Source organism: Corapipo altera, unplaced genomic scaffold, assembly GCF_003945725.1.
Source record: "Corapipo altera isolate COAL_440 unplaced genomic scaffold, ASM394572v1 75, whole genome shotgun sequence".
Taxonomy (NCBI): domain Eukaryota; kingdom Metazoa; phylum Chordata; class Aves; order Passeriformes; family Pipridae; genus Corapipo; species Corapipo altera.
In genome coordinates, this window is record NW_020884887.1 from 14653368 (window position 1) to 14671762 (window position 18395).

Consider the following 18395-nt stretch of genomic DNA (forward strand, 5'->3'; position numbering starts at 1 on the left):
ACCGGCCCGAGCGGGACTCCCCGCGCGCGGCCCCCGCGGCTCCGCCCTCCCGCGCCCGCACAAAGCCGCGCGGGCGGGCGGGGAGCTCCGCGGCGGGGGGCGGCGGAGGGTCCCGCAGAGAGGAGCCCCCGCGGGCGGGGGGGCGAGCGCGCGCCTCCGTTCGAGCCGCCGGGGAGCCGCCGGTGCCGCCGGGACCCCCCGCCCCGCTCAGCCGGCGCGCATCCCCCAGACCCGGAAAAACGCGAGCGCGGGCGCTTTAACCCGAGAATCAGCGAGAGGGGCGAGGGGCGGGGCTGAGGGGCGGGCGGGGCCGGCGCGAGCTCCGCCCCCCTGGGCGGGCGGGGGCGGGGCCGGCGGGCGGTGCGGAGCGAAGGCTCGCGAGGCTCGGGAGGGGCCCGGCGCGTGCGCGCTGAGGCGGCTCTGCCCCCGCGCTCTGTGAGGGCTGGCGGGGCCTTGAGTTTCTGCTGAAAGTAGCTTTTGTGCCGCCTCTGCGCCCCAAATACAGCATTTTCTGCATTCACCTACACTCGAAATAAAGCTTTTTCTGCATTAATTGCGTGTAGTGCACGTCAGTTGGGATGCGCTGCCCCAGCCAGTGTCCGTGGGCAGGGCTCGCTTCGCTGTCATGGCACCGCTGCCCCCGTGGTTTCCCTGCCTTCCCACCTTTTCCTCGCCCTGCTGTTCGCAGGACATTGGCCTCCGTGATTCCTGAGCTGCTCCAAGCCTTTGGCTTGGGGAGTGACCCCATCCCCGCGCTGCCCACTGAGGCCCCGGGCATGGGGATGGAAGGACCGGCCTGCGAATTGGGAGCTCTTTATATTAAATATTAAAAAGCTGCTGGCACAGCTCGGGAGCCCTGTAGGGATTTACAAAGTTCTCCCAAGCCCCGCGTTCCCAGCACCAACAGCCCCTCGGGGACACCAGGAAGCCGTCGTGTATCAAACACGCCTCGGAAGATTTCCTTCCTACCCGAAGTCCAATTCAGTAAATTTAGGAGATCAAAGCTATGCAGGCACACAACTTGTGTTTGTCCTTTTTTTTTTCCTCTTTCCTTCCTAACAAACAAGAGTGTTTTTGTTTCTCCCCTTTCTCCAGCCACCCCTTCCCATTTTCTTTACCACTTGCCCTTTATGGCACAATCATCTTTGTTGTGCTCAAGGACTTTATTGTCCATTCCAAGTTGTTTTATAATATTTCTAGTGTTTTCTTCAAAGAAAAAGCTGAGGAAATATGACATTTCCTCTGCTGTAGACTGTGCTGGGGCTGTGCCTGGTACCATTGCAGATACAACAGCGGGATGGACAGCCTGGATCTTAAAAGCAACTACCCTTAACATCACACAGTCATTACCCTGCAACCACGACAGAGAGAACATAAGATCTCTCAAAAATGAGTTAGTTTCAGTCCCATAAAGTCTAGCAAAGCTGATTTTTTTTCTTTTTTTTTCCTTCATTTTGAACTTCCGTAGTAAAAGTAGCATTTCCAAATACCATGTCTATTATCGTTCCAAAGGTCAGAAGTTTGTACTAGTTATTTGGCAGAACACGTTATCCTTTTTCAACTTTAGTACATAAAATATTATTTCCACTAGTGTGGGAATCTTCAGAGATTCTCTACCAGGAAACCAAATGGAAAAGATGGAGATAAAAAGTTCTCCTGGATGACTGAGGAAAAGCAAGAATAAAAGAACTGAAGCATGAATCCTTCTTTATTACGATCCTTTTTTTTTCTTATTTTTCCTTCCTTTTTTTTTTTTTTTAACCAGAGATGCAACAGCAAATCAAGTAATTTTTCTTTATCAGCTCAGTTTATACTTAAAGATAATGTAAAAGACTAGTCAATACTCCCCAGGTGGAGGTGGCTGGAAAAAAATTTATTAAAGACTAGGAAAACACGTCAGATTTTGCTGAACTCTGTGCTGTCACAGTTCTAATGGATCTGTAAAAATTTAAGCCCTATTCTTGGTTTTTAGAAGGGAACTCATTCTACCACCTATTCCAGCTGCTTAGCATTCCTGCAATGACCATAATACTGAGGTGGACACACAATATGGGAATAAAGTTAATAGCCTAAAAAGTCCTTTTACTTTTGCACACAAATTCTCCTCTCCTACAGGCAAGGAGCAGTAGGGGAGCCAGAGCTATTCCACAGGAACCAAAGCTGCCAGTCCAATTTAATTGCTTGGCAAAACTGACCCGTGAAACAAGACTTTCCTCTCTCCAAAAATACCCGAATTTGGGTAGGTAATGCCTCTAATAGCTGCAATTATTCCAGGGGTTATTTTAGCTGTCGGGTTTATTTTCCCAAATATCTGGAGAACAATGGAAACGAGTGTCATGATCCCAAGTGCTGACTGGCGTTACAGCCAAGGTCTCCCGGTGGTAAAGCCGACGTAGTTAAACACAATTAAGAGGCTTTCACAAGTGAGTAATTTTAGGGCTGGGATTGAAGGATGTGGCCAGGCAGGATGGTGATTGTCCATGCAGAGGGGAAAATTTGCTTCCTTTTTGTGTGGATTGTATCACTGTGCCCAAATAAAGCGCCGTTACTTATCACAGAGTTTTTTATTGAAAACCAGCAGTATCTGTAGGCTTACATATAAGAGTCAAAGGTGCTTTGCTATTAATACAGATGAGTTTCAGTCTCAGGAGATTGTTTCTGCTTCAAACATCCGTGAATTTGGGAAGACCAGCTGAGTTATGGAGTACTTCTCCTCCTCCCAGTATGTTCCCTCAATTGTTCTGGTTCACTGACACTCCCAAAGATGCCTTTTCATCTCACGCCTTGTACCACCGTGTGCCCATCCCAGATTCCTCAGGGTAAAACTCAACTTCCTCACCTCTCCCACCGGGAAAGATTCATAATCAACATGCACTGAAATACTTTTAACTTGTATTTTTATGTTTCTATGTGTTTCTTGTCCTGTGAGTTTTATTACAGCCTGGCAATTTCCTTCCTCTTGTTCTCCAATCTGGCTGTTAGGCTATTGGTCTCTTAGCTTTGGAAAAAAAAATTCCCTTTGGAGATTCATGCATTTCATTGGCAACAACTACCAGCTAAGTATGTGGTTAACACACCGCAAGGAAGATACACAAATTAATTCTCTGCCTCACTAGAGGAAAACAAAATATTCTGGGATTCCCAAGGGGAAGAACCTCTTCAGACAGTTTTACCATATATGCTTATTCTGATGATGAACTTCCTGAATAGAACATATTTATGACGGTTCAGTAAAAGTCTGTGAAATCGGGGAGGCAAAGGCATCATTGGAAATTTTGTGGAAATTCACCTTCTGCAGGAAAGTTACATTTTTACAAAAGGCACAACACTGCTCAGGCAGCTGCATAAGAACATTGATCTCCTGGCCAAAACAGCATTTTGCAGCTTAAAATTTCCATTTCTGAAATTAAATGTGAAATACCAAATTATTTTTGCGAAATCAAAACCAAAAATGGTCATTTTGTATTGTACTGCTAATTCTGCCCCTTCTGAGGTGAAATTCCCCACTGTGCATATTCCCAGAGCTTCAGTGCAAAGGATAAGGGTAAAAGCTGGAAAAGAAGCATCAAAACTGTGAGATCTCTATCTCTCTGCTGTATCATAATAACATTTTTAAAAACTAAACCCACATCTTTGTTCTCTCTAACTGAAGACTAGCTCAGCTTTCCTTCCACGTACAGGTTTTTCCTGAAGGGTAAAAGCCATGTGCACATAAGCTCCTTGTGACAGTCAAACAATTGCTTTCCAGCCTCTATCCACAAGACTGAAACAAACGGGGAGCCTGACACTTTTTAAATTGGGGATGCAGCACTTTGTTACATAAGTAGAGATACTTAGGTTTTACCTCCAAGGGAGACTTTCTTTGCTTTTCATGTTCCCTGTCACACAGCTGATGGTCTCTAGTGTGCTGAGTGCTGGTGTGAATGGACTAGGAATACAGTCAGCCTTAAGATTGAAAGGTTTTAAGATTATATTAGCATGCAAAGAGAGGGAATGACAAGCCCCAGCTGCTCCCTGGAGCAGCCTGAGCCATTTCTCAGCAGGAGAGAGCAACCATTTCCTACATCTTAGTTCCCACCTGAAGGGCACATCTCTCAACTGAGGGCAGTTTATGGGATGTCCATGGGAAAGGCTTAATGGGGGGCAGGTGCAAATTCTGCAGTAATGAATATTTTGTGCTTGAGGATGCACAGTGTGTTGGGAACATCCCACCCTGCCCCTCGTGTCAGGTAACCCTTGGCCAGTCACACACCAGGTCGCTTCTGGAATCCCAGTTCCCCAGTCAGGAGCAATCTGCAGAAGGAAGCAGTGAATTGGGTTATTTGCTGTTCATTTACTAAGGTTTCTACGAACACAAAGACTGGCATTGATCTGGACCCTCCGAGAGCTGCCAGTGAGGACAGTGAAAGCTGTTTGTGTTGGAAGAGCACTGGCTGTCCCGTGACACTATGTGTGTTCCCATCTTCCTCATTTCTCTTCCTGGTTCCTATGGGAAAAGACAGGTATGAAGAAGGACATTCCTACCCCTTGCCACTGCTGAGTGACCTGAAAGGGTCTGTCCAGGGCCTGCCACCACCCTGCTGCAGTCACCAAGCCCTGATGAATGTGAGTGAGATGAGGAGAGAAAGCACTGCTGCCAAGTCACTGGAGCATCCAACCTGCCCCAGGCACGGTGTACTGTACAACAGTATCAACAGTGCCTGGTGAAACAGAGTAAGAACTGACAAAAACATTCAAAATTGTTATAAAATAACATCTAAAAACCAGCTGGTTTGCTCCGAGCCATGAGTTCTTGCCCCCCAAAAGTACACACTCTGCAAAGGAGCAGCTCTGCCTGAAACAGGCTCTTTAATCAAATTTTTTGTCTGTCTGCTGCTGTTTTATTTTTGCTACACACAACCTACAGATATTTGATTCCAGCACTTTGTTGGCAAAACCCAAAAGAGCATATGGACCTGTCTAGATATTGGAGGTATCCAGCAACAATATACAGATGTCCACGCTCAAGATTGAAAAAAATTAAAGATGGGGGTGGCGGGGGAAAACCTGCCCTGACAGGAGGCAATCTGGAGTCTGGTGACTGCCCCATTTGTGTGTTCTTTGTTCCTATAATCAGGTTACAGCTTCAGCTGAAAGATTTTCTTCATTTGCCGTAGGAAACCTCATGCCAAAAACCATTAGAAAGGGGAGGGTGGGGAAAAGAATGGGCTGGGCACAGATAAAGATGAAGACTTAAAAAAGAAATAACAAAAAGAAAACTTGCCATGGAAACTCCATGGAAAACTCCCCACCAGTAATCTGGCATCACTTACCAATTTAACATATCTAATTCCAAACATTTAACATCTCTTTCATTAATTTTTTGGGGTCATTAAATGTTGTACAATTATAAGCCACAAGAAGATTTCACAAACAGCAGGGATTTTGTGTCTGTGACCTGTTATAACCCAGAGAGAACATGCAATGGGATTTGTATTTTTCTACTGAGCAGCTATTTTCAGAGGCAAAAAGCCAAACACTTGCATAACTCAATGTGACCATTCTGTGCATCTGTGGCATTTGTCAGGGGACAACACTTTGGCCAACAACATTGAGCTAGTAAAAGAAGGGGACATGCCTACAGAGAACAGCCAGTTTAAATATGATAAAGATTAGAGTAAATAGGATTTTAGTCCTTCCCCTTTTTAAGTAAATGGAGTAATTCTCCGAGCATGTGGAAAAATAATAAACAACTTCTCCTCTGCCAAAGAACAGGCCAACGGTCTAGACTTTTTCTTAACTGGCAATCATCTAAGATTAAGAAATTGGGAATAAAAGCCTGACACACGATTTCGCTGCTTTATGCAATCAAATACATGCTACTTGTTTGTGAAATCCTACAAGAACTATTACAGCATCTGAATCGAGACCAAGGCTGGGGAACACTCGCAGTTCTTGCCCTTCTCTTGCTGCTGGTGTCAGGGTGCTTTGCAACAACCACGAGCTTTGCTATCGTAGCTGAGGCCAGAGCGACAATTCAGCAGCATCACATCAGCTTTCCACTGTCTGCAGACATTTTGTTCATTTGTAGGAAGGTAGAGGTCTGTGTGTTTGTGCTCTGTGTGTGTGTATAAACTATAATTTGATTACAAGGAAATGTTGCACAGTTTAGTAGCCTCAGTCCAGGCCTGGGAGCCAGGAATGCTCGGTGAACTCATTGCAAAGTTATGTAGGCCAGAATTCCCTGCATCATCCTCTGGTTTTAGTCACATTTCGATGCTGTCGGTCTGATTTTCCTGATGAAGGGAGGATAAACAGCTCCTGCTGACATGAGTTAGCGAGCACTCAGCTCCTCCACGCTGCTGAACTGGGTCCCCTCGCCTTGAAGCGCTCGGTGGCAGAGGCGGCTGCTTTTATCAGCTGTCTTCGCAGGATGTCATACATCCTTATTATTCCTTATGATCTCTTCTATGGCTTTTAATGACCCTACAGAGCTAATGAGATGTTTAGTTCCCCCACCCAAGCACAACCATACAGAGGAGATGATATCAGGCAACTCGCTGAAACCTTTAAATCTCAGGCATGTGGAATATCCAGAAAGTTCCTGTTTTCAGCGTGTCAGTTTGAGCCTTCAAATGCAGAAGCACACGGCCTGCTCACATGATGCCAGCAGCACAACAGAACAAACTGTCTTCTGCAGACAAAATCCTGACTATTTTTAACTTTAAAAAGATCTGCAGATGACTCTTCTTCCACTCAATGTGGTTTTCCTCCCTTCCTTCGAGAGACCCTGCCCTTGGTAACGTCACACAGTAATTCTGTGTCAGGGGATGTTGATTCCCAGCAGCATTCCAAAGCCTGTGCTGGCCTCTTCCCACCACCCAAAGCTCTCCTGCAGTGGACAGCTGAGATGCTCCTGCTGAGAGATCACCAGACTCCCTTTTACCTTCATGTGTCAGAGAGCTGAGCCATGATGGAGATGGCTGTCCCTCCTCAGCTGCAGGGGAGGCACACGAGGTCCAGAGGAAAGGCAGGAGCTGAAGGTACAGCCCCAGCCAGAGCCAGCAGAGTTAGACTCCTCTTGGAAGACCTGCTCACTTTTCCACACACAAAACAGGGAGGGACCCTCCCTGCAAGCCCTGTCATCCCACCCCGAGGGGCTGGGGGTTCACCCTGGAGTGCCTGTGGTCTGTGGGGGGAGAGGGAAGAGGTGCTCCATCCTGTGCTTTTCCACTAGATGCTTCTGCTGCTTGTTTTTTTAAATGCTAAAAGCACAACCATTCCCTGCATGAAAGGAAGCATTGTGTGTGGAGCACAGGGAGAATCTCCTTTACTGTAACTTGTAGGGAGCAAAGGAAATAAAAGCAGAGCAGCAGTTAGATGAAGGTCAGATGATTGTATGAATCAGAGGGTGATGCAAGTTATCGAGTGTGTGGCTCAGTGCTCCGCCCAATAAACCAGATGCCACCTAAGTACACAAATAGCACTTACCTACAATTGCTTACCCACATGGATGTAATTCTCTCGCTCAGAGAGAAGGGACTGGTGGTTTTTTGGTTTCTTACTGTGATACTGTGAATTTAACAGTCAGGAAAATATTTATTAGGTAGGACAGCAGTGATGACATCAAGGCAGACACAATTTCTTTAGATTTTTAGGCATTTCATTCCACCTAGGTGAAAGCTGAGACAGAAGCATTCCGCAGTCCAAAACACTGAAGAGGTGACAGAGGCTGCTGTTGGGGTATTGGCAGAGCCGTGTCTGGAAACATATTTGCAATTTCCATTAAAAGGGGGAACACCATGAAATTCCTGCAGTGACCTGCCTGGCCCCTAGGAAGCACAGTGACTCCCACAAACACCCTGTCTCTAGGAGGTGTTACAGAAGTGATGCACTTCTAGAGAAGGTACCAAGAGAAATGGAAACAGGTTGTGGGTTTGCAGTTAAGGAGACCTTGAGGCAGCAGGAACCACCCGAGTTTTTTCAGTTGTGGTCTAAAGAAGGATGTGCACACACATGGTGAAGAATCTGCAATCAGAAATGGCAAGCAGAGTATTGCAATGAGAAACTAAGAGAGCAGAGCTCAGCAGAAGCCTGGGTGGGATTCTCCAGTAGAGGATGGGAATCACCAATAAAGGCATCTCCTGGGGTCTGGTGAGACTGTGAGAGGAGACAGGTGTCAGGGACACCCCAAACCTGAAGGTGCAGTGTCTGCTGCACAGCCCACCAGCAGTGGTCCAGCAGATGAAGCTGTAATAGAATCACAGGATGGGTTGGGTTGAAAGGGACCTTAAAGATCATCCAGCCTCAGCCCCGCAGGGACACCTTCCACTGTCCCAGGTTGCTCCAAGCCCCATCCAACCTGGCCTTGGACACTTCCAGGGCTGGGCAGCCACAGCTTTTCTGGGCAACCTGTGCCAGGGCCTCCCCACCCTCACTGAAGAAAACTTCTTCCTTATATCTCACCTGAATTGACCCTCTTTTATTTAAAACCATTTAGTTTAAACACTGTGGGCAAGGAGGGGGTGAGGGTTTTTTTGGGGAAAGTGTTTCGTTTGCTGGGATACTGAGACCACCCCATGCTCCAGCAGTGCTGCTCAGCCGCCTCCTGGGCTGACAGCCTGAGCAGGAAATAGCCACGTCCCAAATTAATTAGAAACGCCTAATGAGCTCTCATGTTTTGCCTGGAAGTGACGAGGGCAGAGGACAGACACGGCTGATGAAGACATTTCCTCCAAACCCACCTCTGCTGTAACCATCCCGAAAAAGCAGGAATTCACCCCGTATTTCTGAGGCTGGTGACATGCACTGGACAAACCCCGTGTGGGCTCCAGCCAAGCCAGGGATTCCTTCACTGGAAGGATGAGCCTGAGATCCAGCAGGGTCAGCAGCTTCCCAGCCAGCCAGCCTGGGAAAAAGCAGACGAGGACGCAACAGTCAACTACAACATCTCTGGAAAGCTGTATTTAGGATTATTTTCCCCCTAAAAATGGGTGTCTGAATTCACAGCTGTGAAGAGCTGTGGTTGCCAGGAGCCACAGAGAGTCTCATCAGCCCAGGACAGAGCCCTTGATTTTAATTCTAAATCAGTTCAAGTCTTACAGTTCTTAAAAAACTGTATCTGTTTCCATGGGAAGAGCCTGCTTTTCTTAAAAAACTGTATCTGTTTCCATGGGAAGAGCCTGCTTTTCACTAACCTATAATTTAAGAAATAGTTTGGAGATTTTAAGCTGTATTTTGAAAAATAAATTCTCCTCCAGGCTGATGGCTTTTACAGCCTGACCAGCCTCAGAACAATGTCATGTGAAATGACAGAGATCAAGACCTTTAGTTAAACTGTACAAGAAAAACAGCTTTGGAGAATAAAGTGCATGATCATTAATTATTGCAGCACAAGCAGCACAGCTGTAATTTTCTTGTTTGCCCAGAATATCTCCCTCAAATTTTATCAGTCATATTGTTAATACATGCAAACAGGAGCCCTTGTTTTTTCATCTCTTCTGGTAGTGATCAAAATTAAGCAAGATTTTTAGTTACAGCTGCTATTAATAAATTTACTCCTTGAAAATGTGGTAGTTAATTTCTTAGGATTCAGTGCACTCACGAAGCTATTGAAAACTATAATTGCTCGTGGCTGTAATTTTGAAGCAATTACAGAAGAATTGCTGAATGTAGTTTTGCAAGCACATCGAAGTCCTCTGAAGTGAAAAGCATCCCTGGCAGGAAAATCAAACACACAAACCCTTTGTACCCTCTGCCCTAAAGTCACTGTTTACTGACACCTTTGTAGCATAGGGACCTTTTGCAATCTCCACCCCAGAGCCCCCAGATGAGGATGTTTGCTCAGGAGAGGTCCAACCCCCGGCCCAGTGTCAGCACCAGGAGTCAACCAAGGCACTTGCTGGGATCCCCCTGCCCAGACTTGGGCTGTCCCTCCAGGTTCTCTCCCCACTGTGCTCTGTGCTGGCTCTGGGCTGTTCATAAACCACTTTTCTTCTGGTGACTTTAGTGGAAACATTCTAGAAATCTTTTCAATTAGCTGAGGAAACTAAAATAATGAACCCTTGGGAAGTAAGGAGCTCATTTCCCAAGGAAATGCCCTCACCCATCTTTCCTCAGCCCGGCTACATGCACTTCCATAAGAAACACCACTTTCATTTTCAATGCCACTCGAGGAAAACGTTTTTTTTCTGCTAACAGGCCTGGACAAACTGTACCTTCAGCTCTCCCAGCTGGCCCCAGCCATGTGACACATTCGTGTGTCCCAGAGCTGCAGCTTCAGCCCATCCTGCTGGAGAAGGAAACGATGATGAGAGCAGGGCTGGTCACAATTGCTCCAGCACAGCAGAGCTGCACGTGACCTGCACAGCTCCCTGTTCCTCCTTACTGCTCTTCCTGAAGAAAAAAGCTGTGTCTGTCCCACCAGTGCCACCAGAACTCAGGCTGAGGAGTTAATGAGGAAGGCAAAACAAGTTCCAGATTAAACAGACACTCTGGTTACAGGGGGAGAAACTCAACAACAGGGGCAGCCAAAGGCACAGTGGCCACAGAGAGTCCCTCTCTCTCAGTGGTTTAGAAAGCACGGGATAGGTGAAATCTTCAAACCAAAAAATAGCAGCATTAAACAGTGTCTTTATGGCCTCAAACCCAGTGGCCCAGGGATGGCCCTGAGCACTGGCACTGCAGCCCCACGGGGCTCCCCAGTGACCTACGTTGGAGGAAGTGGCTTCCTCTCATTCACACAAGGTTGTGGTTTTGTAATGGGAAAAGGATGAGCCAGAGCAGGATGTTTCCCTCCTGCCACCTCCCCTCCCAGATAAAAAAGTTGAAGATTTTTCTTGGTCTATCACTTCATCTCTGGGAAGCTCTGCCTACAGAAAAACTGTTACCAAAGGAAACAGGTTGCAGGTTTTTAAGGAAGAGAACAGCAAACAGGAAGCACAAAGGTGTTCATGCAGTGAGAGGTGGATTGTCCCAGGACCCACCAGCAGCACTCACACTTGGGGCTCCTCTCCCCGCCTGAGGCCTGGCCAGGGCTGGGGCACAGGCAGGGCAGCTGTGTCACAAGAAAAAGGCATCTGCTTATCTCCTGTGCTGCTTTGGAAATCTGGGACCAGCCTACGGCCCAAATACTTCCTTTGGGATGTTGCAATAAGGAGCTGCTGGCTGGGCCGGAGCCCGGTCGGTGCCGCCCGGCAGCACAGCCCTGCCCACGGTCACGGCCCTCACCCTCGGTGCTGGCTGGGCACCCACGGCTGCTGGGCTGTCCTGCAAGGCCCAGGAGCTGTGGGCAAACCTGGCCTTGAGACAACAGCAGCTGTTTGCAGCAGGACAGGAGCACCCGACCCCAGTGGGAAGCATCCCTGTGGCCGGGCTCACCCCACAAACCACTGGGCTGGTTATTCAGCCCCAGCCCGGACTGTGGTGATCCCCTGGGTGCTGATGGGCCGGATCTGGGTGCACGAGCTGCCCCTGCCCACAGAGCCACCCAGGGCATTGCTCAACCCACAGAACTTTGAGCAACAGGTACTGGGCAGGGGAAGTCCCAGCGCTGGCCTTCAGCCGACGGGCACCAACGTCACGGCCAGGAAGAGGCCGTGTCACCCTCCTGTCCTCTGAGCCAGCGGCCTCACCAAAACCACTCCTCATGTGCTCCAGGTAGCCTTTCCTCAGCAGTGACATCCCAAATCACAGGATCAGCTCCTTGCTGTCACCTGCCTGCCTTCTGCATCTTCCTCTTCTGTGCCACAAGCACCAGGACTGGCACTGGGAGCCCTCCGTGCCCGGGTGCAGCTGGTTCTCAGGAGCACAGCTGAGGGCAGGAGCTCAGGCAGTGATCCCCACCCTGGGAGCAGATGTCTTCAGCTCCAGCTGGGAACAAACAGCTGGAACACACAGAGGTTTAGAAATCAAATTCTGCCGCTGTACAAATATTTTTGGTAATGAAAATAAACAGAGACATGGGAGTAACAGGCTGCCTCCTGCTACTATGCTTCCAGGAGGAGATGAGCTGCCAGAGAGCAGAGGGCCTGAGCAAGAGCAAGCGGGTGACAGGGGGGTGATGGCTCACAGGAGGCCGTTCATTCCCAGAGGCCACACAACAGGTCCAGCCCTGCAGGATGGCCAGCAGGCATTGCTGAGGCAGGAAACGCTGCCCAGCAGTGGCCCCTTGGGGGAAGGAGAGCCCCAGCACCCCTCCAACACACAACCCCTTGTGCCAGCTCCTCAGCCAGTTCCCAGGGGGATCCTCAGCTCCATGGGATGCTCCGTGTTGGCACTTTCTGTGCCGGCTGGGGAAGGATCTCTCACCTCTGTACCTCAGTGAGGAGCTGTCCTGCAGTGTCTGTTCCTTCCCACTCACCCCCAGCCAGGGGAGAATGAACACCCCTTGAGGGAGCCACCAGGCACACTGGGCACACCGATTTACCTTCCAGCTCCTCTGCCAGCAGGCTCCCAAAGCAAAACCTCCACTGCTGGGGAATCAGATCCTGCTCCAAAAGCCTGGACAGATCCCTCAGGATTTGAACTTGTGGTTCTTCGACTGTCAGAGCGGAAAAGCTCTCATTCCAGTAAAGCAGCATCCCCAGCCAACACGGGAAGCCTTTCCAAAACCCCAAGCACTGGTGTATTTAGATTTGCCTGTAGCAACAGCGAGGATGATGTTTTTGTGCAGAGGGAAGGCAGGAAGGCTGCAGGGGCGGTGTGAGGAGCCTGTAACTGCTCCTGTACCATGAAATAAATGAGGGCATGGCTGGAACAGAATGTGAACGCTGCAGCACATAAACAGAGATGTTCTTGCAGCACAGACACTCAGAAAACACGTGTATCTCCAGGCCCTCTGCTCATTTTTACCTCCCGCTACAAGGCCAATATTTTTTAACGATAGATGTTTAAGAGAGAAGAAAGCAACAGCAGCTCGGCAGAGAGCTGTTAGGAGCTCTTTGCTTTTGTGCAGCCAACACAGCAAGCTGCTTCCCACCCCTGGATCCAGAAATCATCCTCTGGTTACTCTGCACTGAGCCACACAGAAAAGAATCATCCCCTTTCCTGCAGACCCCTGGGAATCATGCAAGGGATGAGAGACACAGTGGTACTCAGGTGCCTGTGGCTTCCCTCCTGCCTTTGCCTCAGCAAAGTAAATTAGCTTTCCCCTTTGTTTGAGGAAAATTAAGGGAATTACAGAAAAGAAGTAACAATACATTAAAAATACTGGCTAGCAAGTGCTATGTCCCAGTCTAGCTGCAGAGTTAAAAAGGAAATCAATTCTGGGCATTAACATCAGCATTTTCTGGATGCTGCAGTGATTATACTGCTGAATGTACTGCTCCCACCATCTCTGCCAAACACCCCCACACAGACACATGACTCCAGCTACCCTCGCCATCCCTGTCAGGAGGACACCTCATGACCATCTACTCCAGTAACACCAAATTCTCTGCCCTGTCAGGTGCACTTGGCCCGAGGAGCCCTGCAGGAGGTCTGGCAGTGCACAGGGCACGTCCCCAGCGTCCCCTGGCAGAGCCTCCCCTGCTCCCAGCTAAAGCTGAGCATCTCCTGCTGCAGGTTCTGCTGGAGCTGCCCTCACCTCACCTCCAGCGCTGCTGTGGGACCACAGGCTCTGCCCTGTGAGTCCATCGTGGCACAGGAGCACCAGGCCAGCAATGAACCCCCGTGTTATCAGGATTAAAAGGCAATGGTTCTGTGTTAATTGCTTTTATGTTGACTCACCCACACTGAGCACTGAGCCATTTGATGCAGTGCTGCTTGGGCTGGGAATGGAGAACAGGCTGGGCAATCCACCCCTGCCCACGGGGGCAGCTCACGGTCGTGTCACAGGACAGCACTCAGGAGTTGGCTGCTGGGGCTTTAATTCCTGCAAGAGATGAAACCAAACACTGGGGTCACAGGCACCCTTCTACAGGACAGGGCTTGGCAGGTGCAGGTGGAAATCCCAGAAGGCTCCTGTGCTGTCCGGCTGTGCCACACATGGTACCCACACTGTCCCCTGCCCACGGCTGGGCACTGCAGGACAGGGCTCAGGGACACTGACCTGCACCTGGGGGAGGCACCTACCAGGGAAGGAAACCACGAGAATGTTTTATCACAAATACAAGATGCAGCTGCTTCAGGCCAAGCTTTTCATCTCCTGCTTGTTCTTTTTCCCCTTTTTGGGAGCACCTGACTTAACTGGGATGCTCTAAAGCCTCATTTCTGTGCTCTGCTACGTCTTCCTAAGTTAATTCTTTCTCCTGTTGTACGATTCTCACTTCACTTTTCTTGGCAGGACTGCTATCACAATTTGAACGTAGATTTAATAAAACCTTAGAGAGACTCCTCAATAACCTCCCTTCCTGTGCAGCGACCCAGAGAGACAGAAAAGGGATTGTACCCGGGCAGATGGGCACCAACACAATGCCCTGTAGGAGAGGAATTGCAAACACTCCTGTGACAAAGTGCTTTACAGGTCACTTCAGCAACGAATGCACAGACCGGTGCACAGACCACCCCCTTCTGCTTGTGTCTCTTCTCAAGCAAAGTCAAGCACTGGTACAGAGGGTCAGGGCCTCCCTCCTGTCTCACTGTTGCTTTTTGGGGGCCAACAACATTCCCCACTGAAGGGACTGCAAGTTCAAACACAAATTCCTATTTGAAACTATTAACTCCTTAAGAAACCCCAAATTAAATGGCTGCAACAGCGCTAAGCACAGGAAGCACGGCCCAAAATGGACAGGGGAGAGGAGACAGTGTCAAGCAGGAGATGGTTCTATTCACACACTCACCCACGCTCTCATACATGCATAAAAAAGGGACACAAAAGGTACCAGAAGTAAATTGACATACTGTATTTATTGCACAAATTTCCCCTAAAATTGGGAATGGTTATTATAATACAAGTGCACATCTTGGGAAATATATACAAAAACAGAAGAGATAACAAGTATGTACATTTTACCCAGCATTTTACAAGTACCACCATCTAAATAATTTAGAGAAAGCAAAAAATTGTCATAAAACATCTCTAAGAACTAATAGGGAAAAACATATGCAAGGTGTAAAATCTGTTCTTTTAAACAGTTTTTGTTCTTAGCAGCCCAGTGTTTGCCAATTGCAACAAAACCAAATTTGCTAATTTGTGTTTCTAGTACACTTAGTTTTCAGCCAGAAAATTAAGACATGTTAATAATGGGGACTGGGAATAGTGGAAAAAAGAAATCAAACATTAGTTTTCTATTCACATAAAACAATCGCGATATATTTTAAAAAGTCGACGCTATAGCCTGTAAAAATCCCTTTTTGTGTTATTTAACAAACAGACATACGTACCACATTGTTCATGTACCCCAAAGAAATTAACTCACAGGAAAACTTCCCATGCCACGAGGGTTTTGGTTGTGTTTTGCCCACAACACTGCTGAGAGGGGCCGAGGGACCGGCACGGGGAGGACGTGGAGGAAGCTGCATCAGCCTGGGACTGACTGAACACATCATTAACAGCACTAACGAGCAGCAGTGGGCACAGGACAGCACACAAGGTGCCCTCCCACAACCACCTCCTTCTCCTCTCACATTAATATTATTTCAAGCCGTGCAAGGGCCTCTCTGGAGAGTCAAACCCGTTTCAAAGCAACCCCAACGATTTGCCAGCGATGGCTCGGAGGAGGACGTGGTTCTCCCGTCAGGGTCACTGCAAGCTCAGTCCTGGGGGGTGCCAGGGTTAGGGGGCAGCTGCCCAGCTCTCTGGGCACGGCTACAGACAAGCCCACCCAAGGAAGGAGTGCACCCTCAGCCCCCCTCACCGCCAGTCCCAGCAGTGCTGCCATGGGCAGGCCACCCCTGCCAGTCTGGGCACAACTCAGGACTCAACTACTGCCCACAGCACATCCCCAGCCAAGAGTTCAACAGCCACACGTGGAGCTCAACCCAGAGTTCATTACAAATGTGTTTACACAACTGGGCCCTGTTTCGTGCTCGTTCCAGAAACCAGATGTAACACAACTGTGTGGTGAGGAAAGGACATTGGAAAAACAGGGGAGAAACAAACCCTTGGATCACACATCGAGTTCCTCCCCTGCAGCGCTGGGTTCTGTGCACAGGGTTCCAGTGACACTGCTGGGTGAACACTGGGGTCACTCCTGGGGTCACTCCTGGGGTCACTCCTGGGGTCACTCCTGGCGTGGCCTCGGTCCTGCCTGAAAGGGGAGTGGCTTTGCCCTGTGGGTTTTCCCTGGAACAGCTTTAAGGGACAGATTTTAAACAGCGCTGAAAAACCACCCTGGGTGAATCCTGGCCCCAGAGAAGGAAGGGAGGAGAGTTCTGTGGCTGACAGTGGTGGGGCAGGGATCTCCCCTGTTGTTTTCAGGTTTATCAACTGGTTCAAATAGATTTGTATTTGAAGTAACCCTGCAAACAGCAATAGCAGGCGTGTTGTACTGTGGGGGATGATCACAGAATGATGCATTTATAGAATTTCTTACAGAGTTTAGCCACCAAGTGAATATGTGTCTCCTACTTGTGAGGACAATCCATGAAACTCAATATACTGAACGTAATCAATGAAAACAGAAGCTAAAAATCAGCAACATGAATTGGCTGCCAGGACAAATACGTAAAGCAAAGCCTAGAATGAAGTGTCCAGTTAAACTGAGGTAGTAGAGCCTTTGAAAACATAATCCACCTCCCACTGTCTATTTACATGACTTACACCAGGTTGGGTCCATCAGCTACTCGTACAACTATTGTATATACAGTGACAAACCAGTGATGGCTGAGTAAAAGAGAAATGCTGAGAATAAAATAAACAACATTTCCTGCTGGTAATTACACGAGTGAGTAGAAAAGGGATTAGAGTCATCTGCAGGGTATATTTGTCAAAAAATAATTTGGATATTACTATACTATGGTGTAATCAATGTTCATTTCTTTTGAAGAATGGTTTTAAAAAATGTATCAATTAGTTACCTGAGCAATTAAGGGTAATAGTCTACTCATTTTGTCCCCAGTGCTTTGGTACAATTATTTCTAGTTCATTATTTCAATAGCTGGCTGACTGACTGCTGTAAAAAGAATATGGTGTTGCAAGAACATTAAAGATCATAAAAAAGTTAGAGGTAATTGTCATGTCATTCTGGGGACCCCGTGGGGAAATTTCAGCCAACATTCTCTTTAGATTATTTTTGTTTTTAACATTTTGATTACGTTGTGGAAGAAAAGCATCACTTAGTATAAAGCAACATTTAAACATTATAAACATTTAACACTGGTTACAGCATCCAGCCAAGAAAGAATCTCCATCACTAGTTTGTCTGTTGGCCTCTTCCTTCATCCTCCCTGTCCCCCTCTGTCCCCTGCTTTTCCCTCTTCCCAAGAGAAAGATCATAAATAAATTCTGGAGCTGACTGTCATTAATAAGCCTTTTACAAAACAAAGCAGGCCCCGTTCTTCCTCTGGGAAGTATCCAGAACTGGACTATGACATGAAAAAGTAGAAGTTGTTTACAAATCATTGCAGCTTGAGAATTGCAGATCCCAAGGAGATCCTGCTCAGCTGAGGCCAGGCTGGAGGCAGCAGCTGCTCTCTCCTGTTCAGTTCCTAAGGGCTGATGGCATCATGTATTTCTCAGAGCAGTTCTTCCTCCGTTCCCCAGTGTAAGTCACAGTCAGCCATTGTGGCAGAAAATGCTAAAAAACTCAGATCTTCAGCTTTGCTAAAATCTTCACTTTCCCATGGCTGAAAGCTCGGGCTTACTCAGTTTTCTTTACTCCTTTCTTTATCCTTTTTGATAAACGGCCCAGTGGGAGAGGAGAGGTCTCCAACTGTTTGCACCCTGTGCAGTCATATATGGAGGTGCTGCAGCTCAGCGAGCAGTTTGTTTGAATTGCTACAAAGAGAAAGGAGCCAGAACAGGTTGTCTTCCACTTTGTTTCCAGAGAGGCAAAAAGTTTAAGTCTGTGGGCTCTGGCGTGTTAAAGTAGGATCTGGGCAACGTACGGGGAGTGAGTGCTCGCTACAGCTGCCAGCAAGGGGAGGTCGCTGGATTCAATCCTGGAAGGAAGCAGAAGAGTCACATTTAATCCAGCCCGGAACGTGGTGGGGCTGAACACGCGTCAGTGCCCACAGAGCCTGCTCAGCCCCTGCACTTGGGCCCTGGGTTACTCTCTGCAGCTGCCACACTGTTCCCAGCACCCTCCAGCTGTGCCTGCTCACCACTGCCAGCGCTGCCTCAGCTCCTACCTGTCTGGGGGGGGTTCACAGCACCAACAAACTGGTGAGGAAGCACACCCAGTTCCTTCCTAACCTCACAGCAAAGGGAGTCACAGCTGGGGGACACAGTGCAGGAGCAGAGGACCGGGCTGAAGCAGTGGCAGCTGCTCCCCCAGCTCCAGCACCACAAGTGCTCCATGTGCCTTCCTGCTCAC

At 48.4% G+C, this 18395-nt stretch overlaps 1 protein-coding gene across 3 annotated transcripts in view; it reads right to left on the bottom strand.

Annotated features, from left to right (window-relative positions):
* Nucleotides 1-16703: 16703 nt before the first annotated feature.
* Nucleotides 16704-18395, bottom strand: part of FNIP1 (folliculin interacting protein 1) — a 62835-nt gene continuing 61143 nt past the window's right edge. For all 3 annotated transcript variants that reach the window (XM_027643099.1, XM_027643097.1, XM_027643098.1), the window contains one exon: nucleotides 16704-18021. In XM_027643099.1, the coding sequence (XP_027498900.1) occupies nucleotides 17943-18021 (79 nt within the window). In that variant the 3' untranslated portion in view covers nucleotides 16704-17942. The remainder of the gene's footprint in view (nucleotides 18022-18395) is intronic.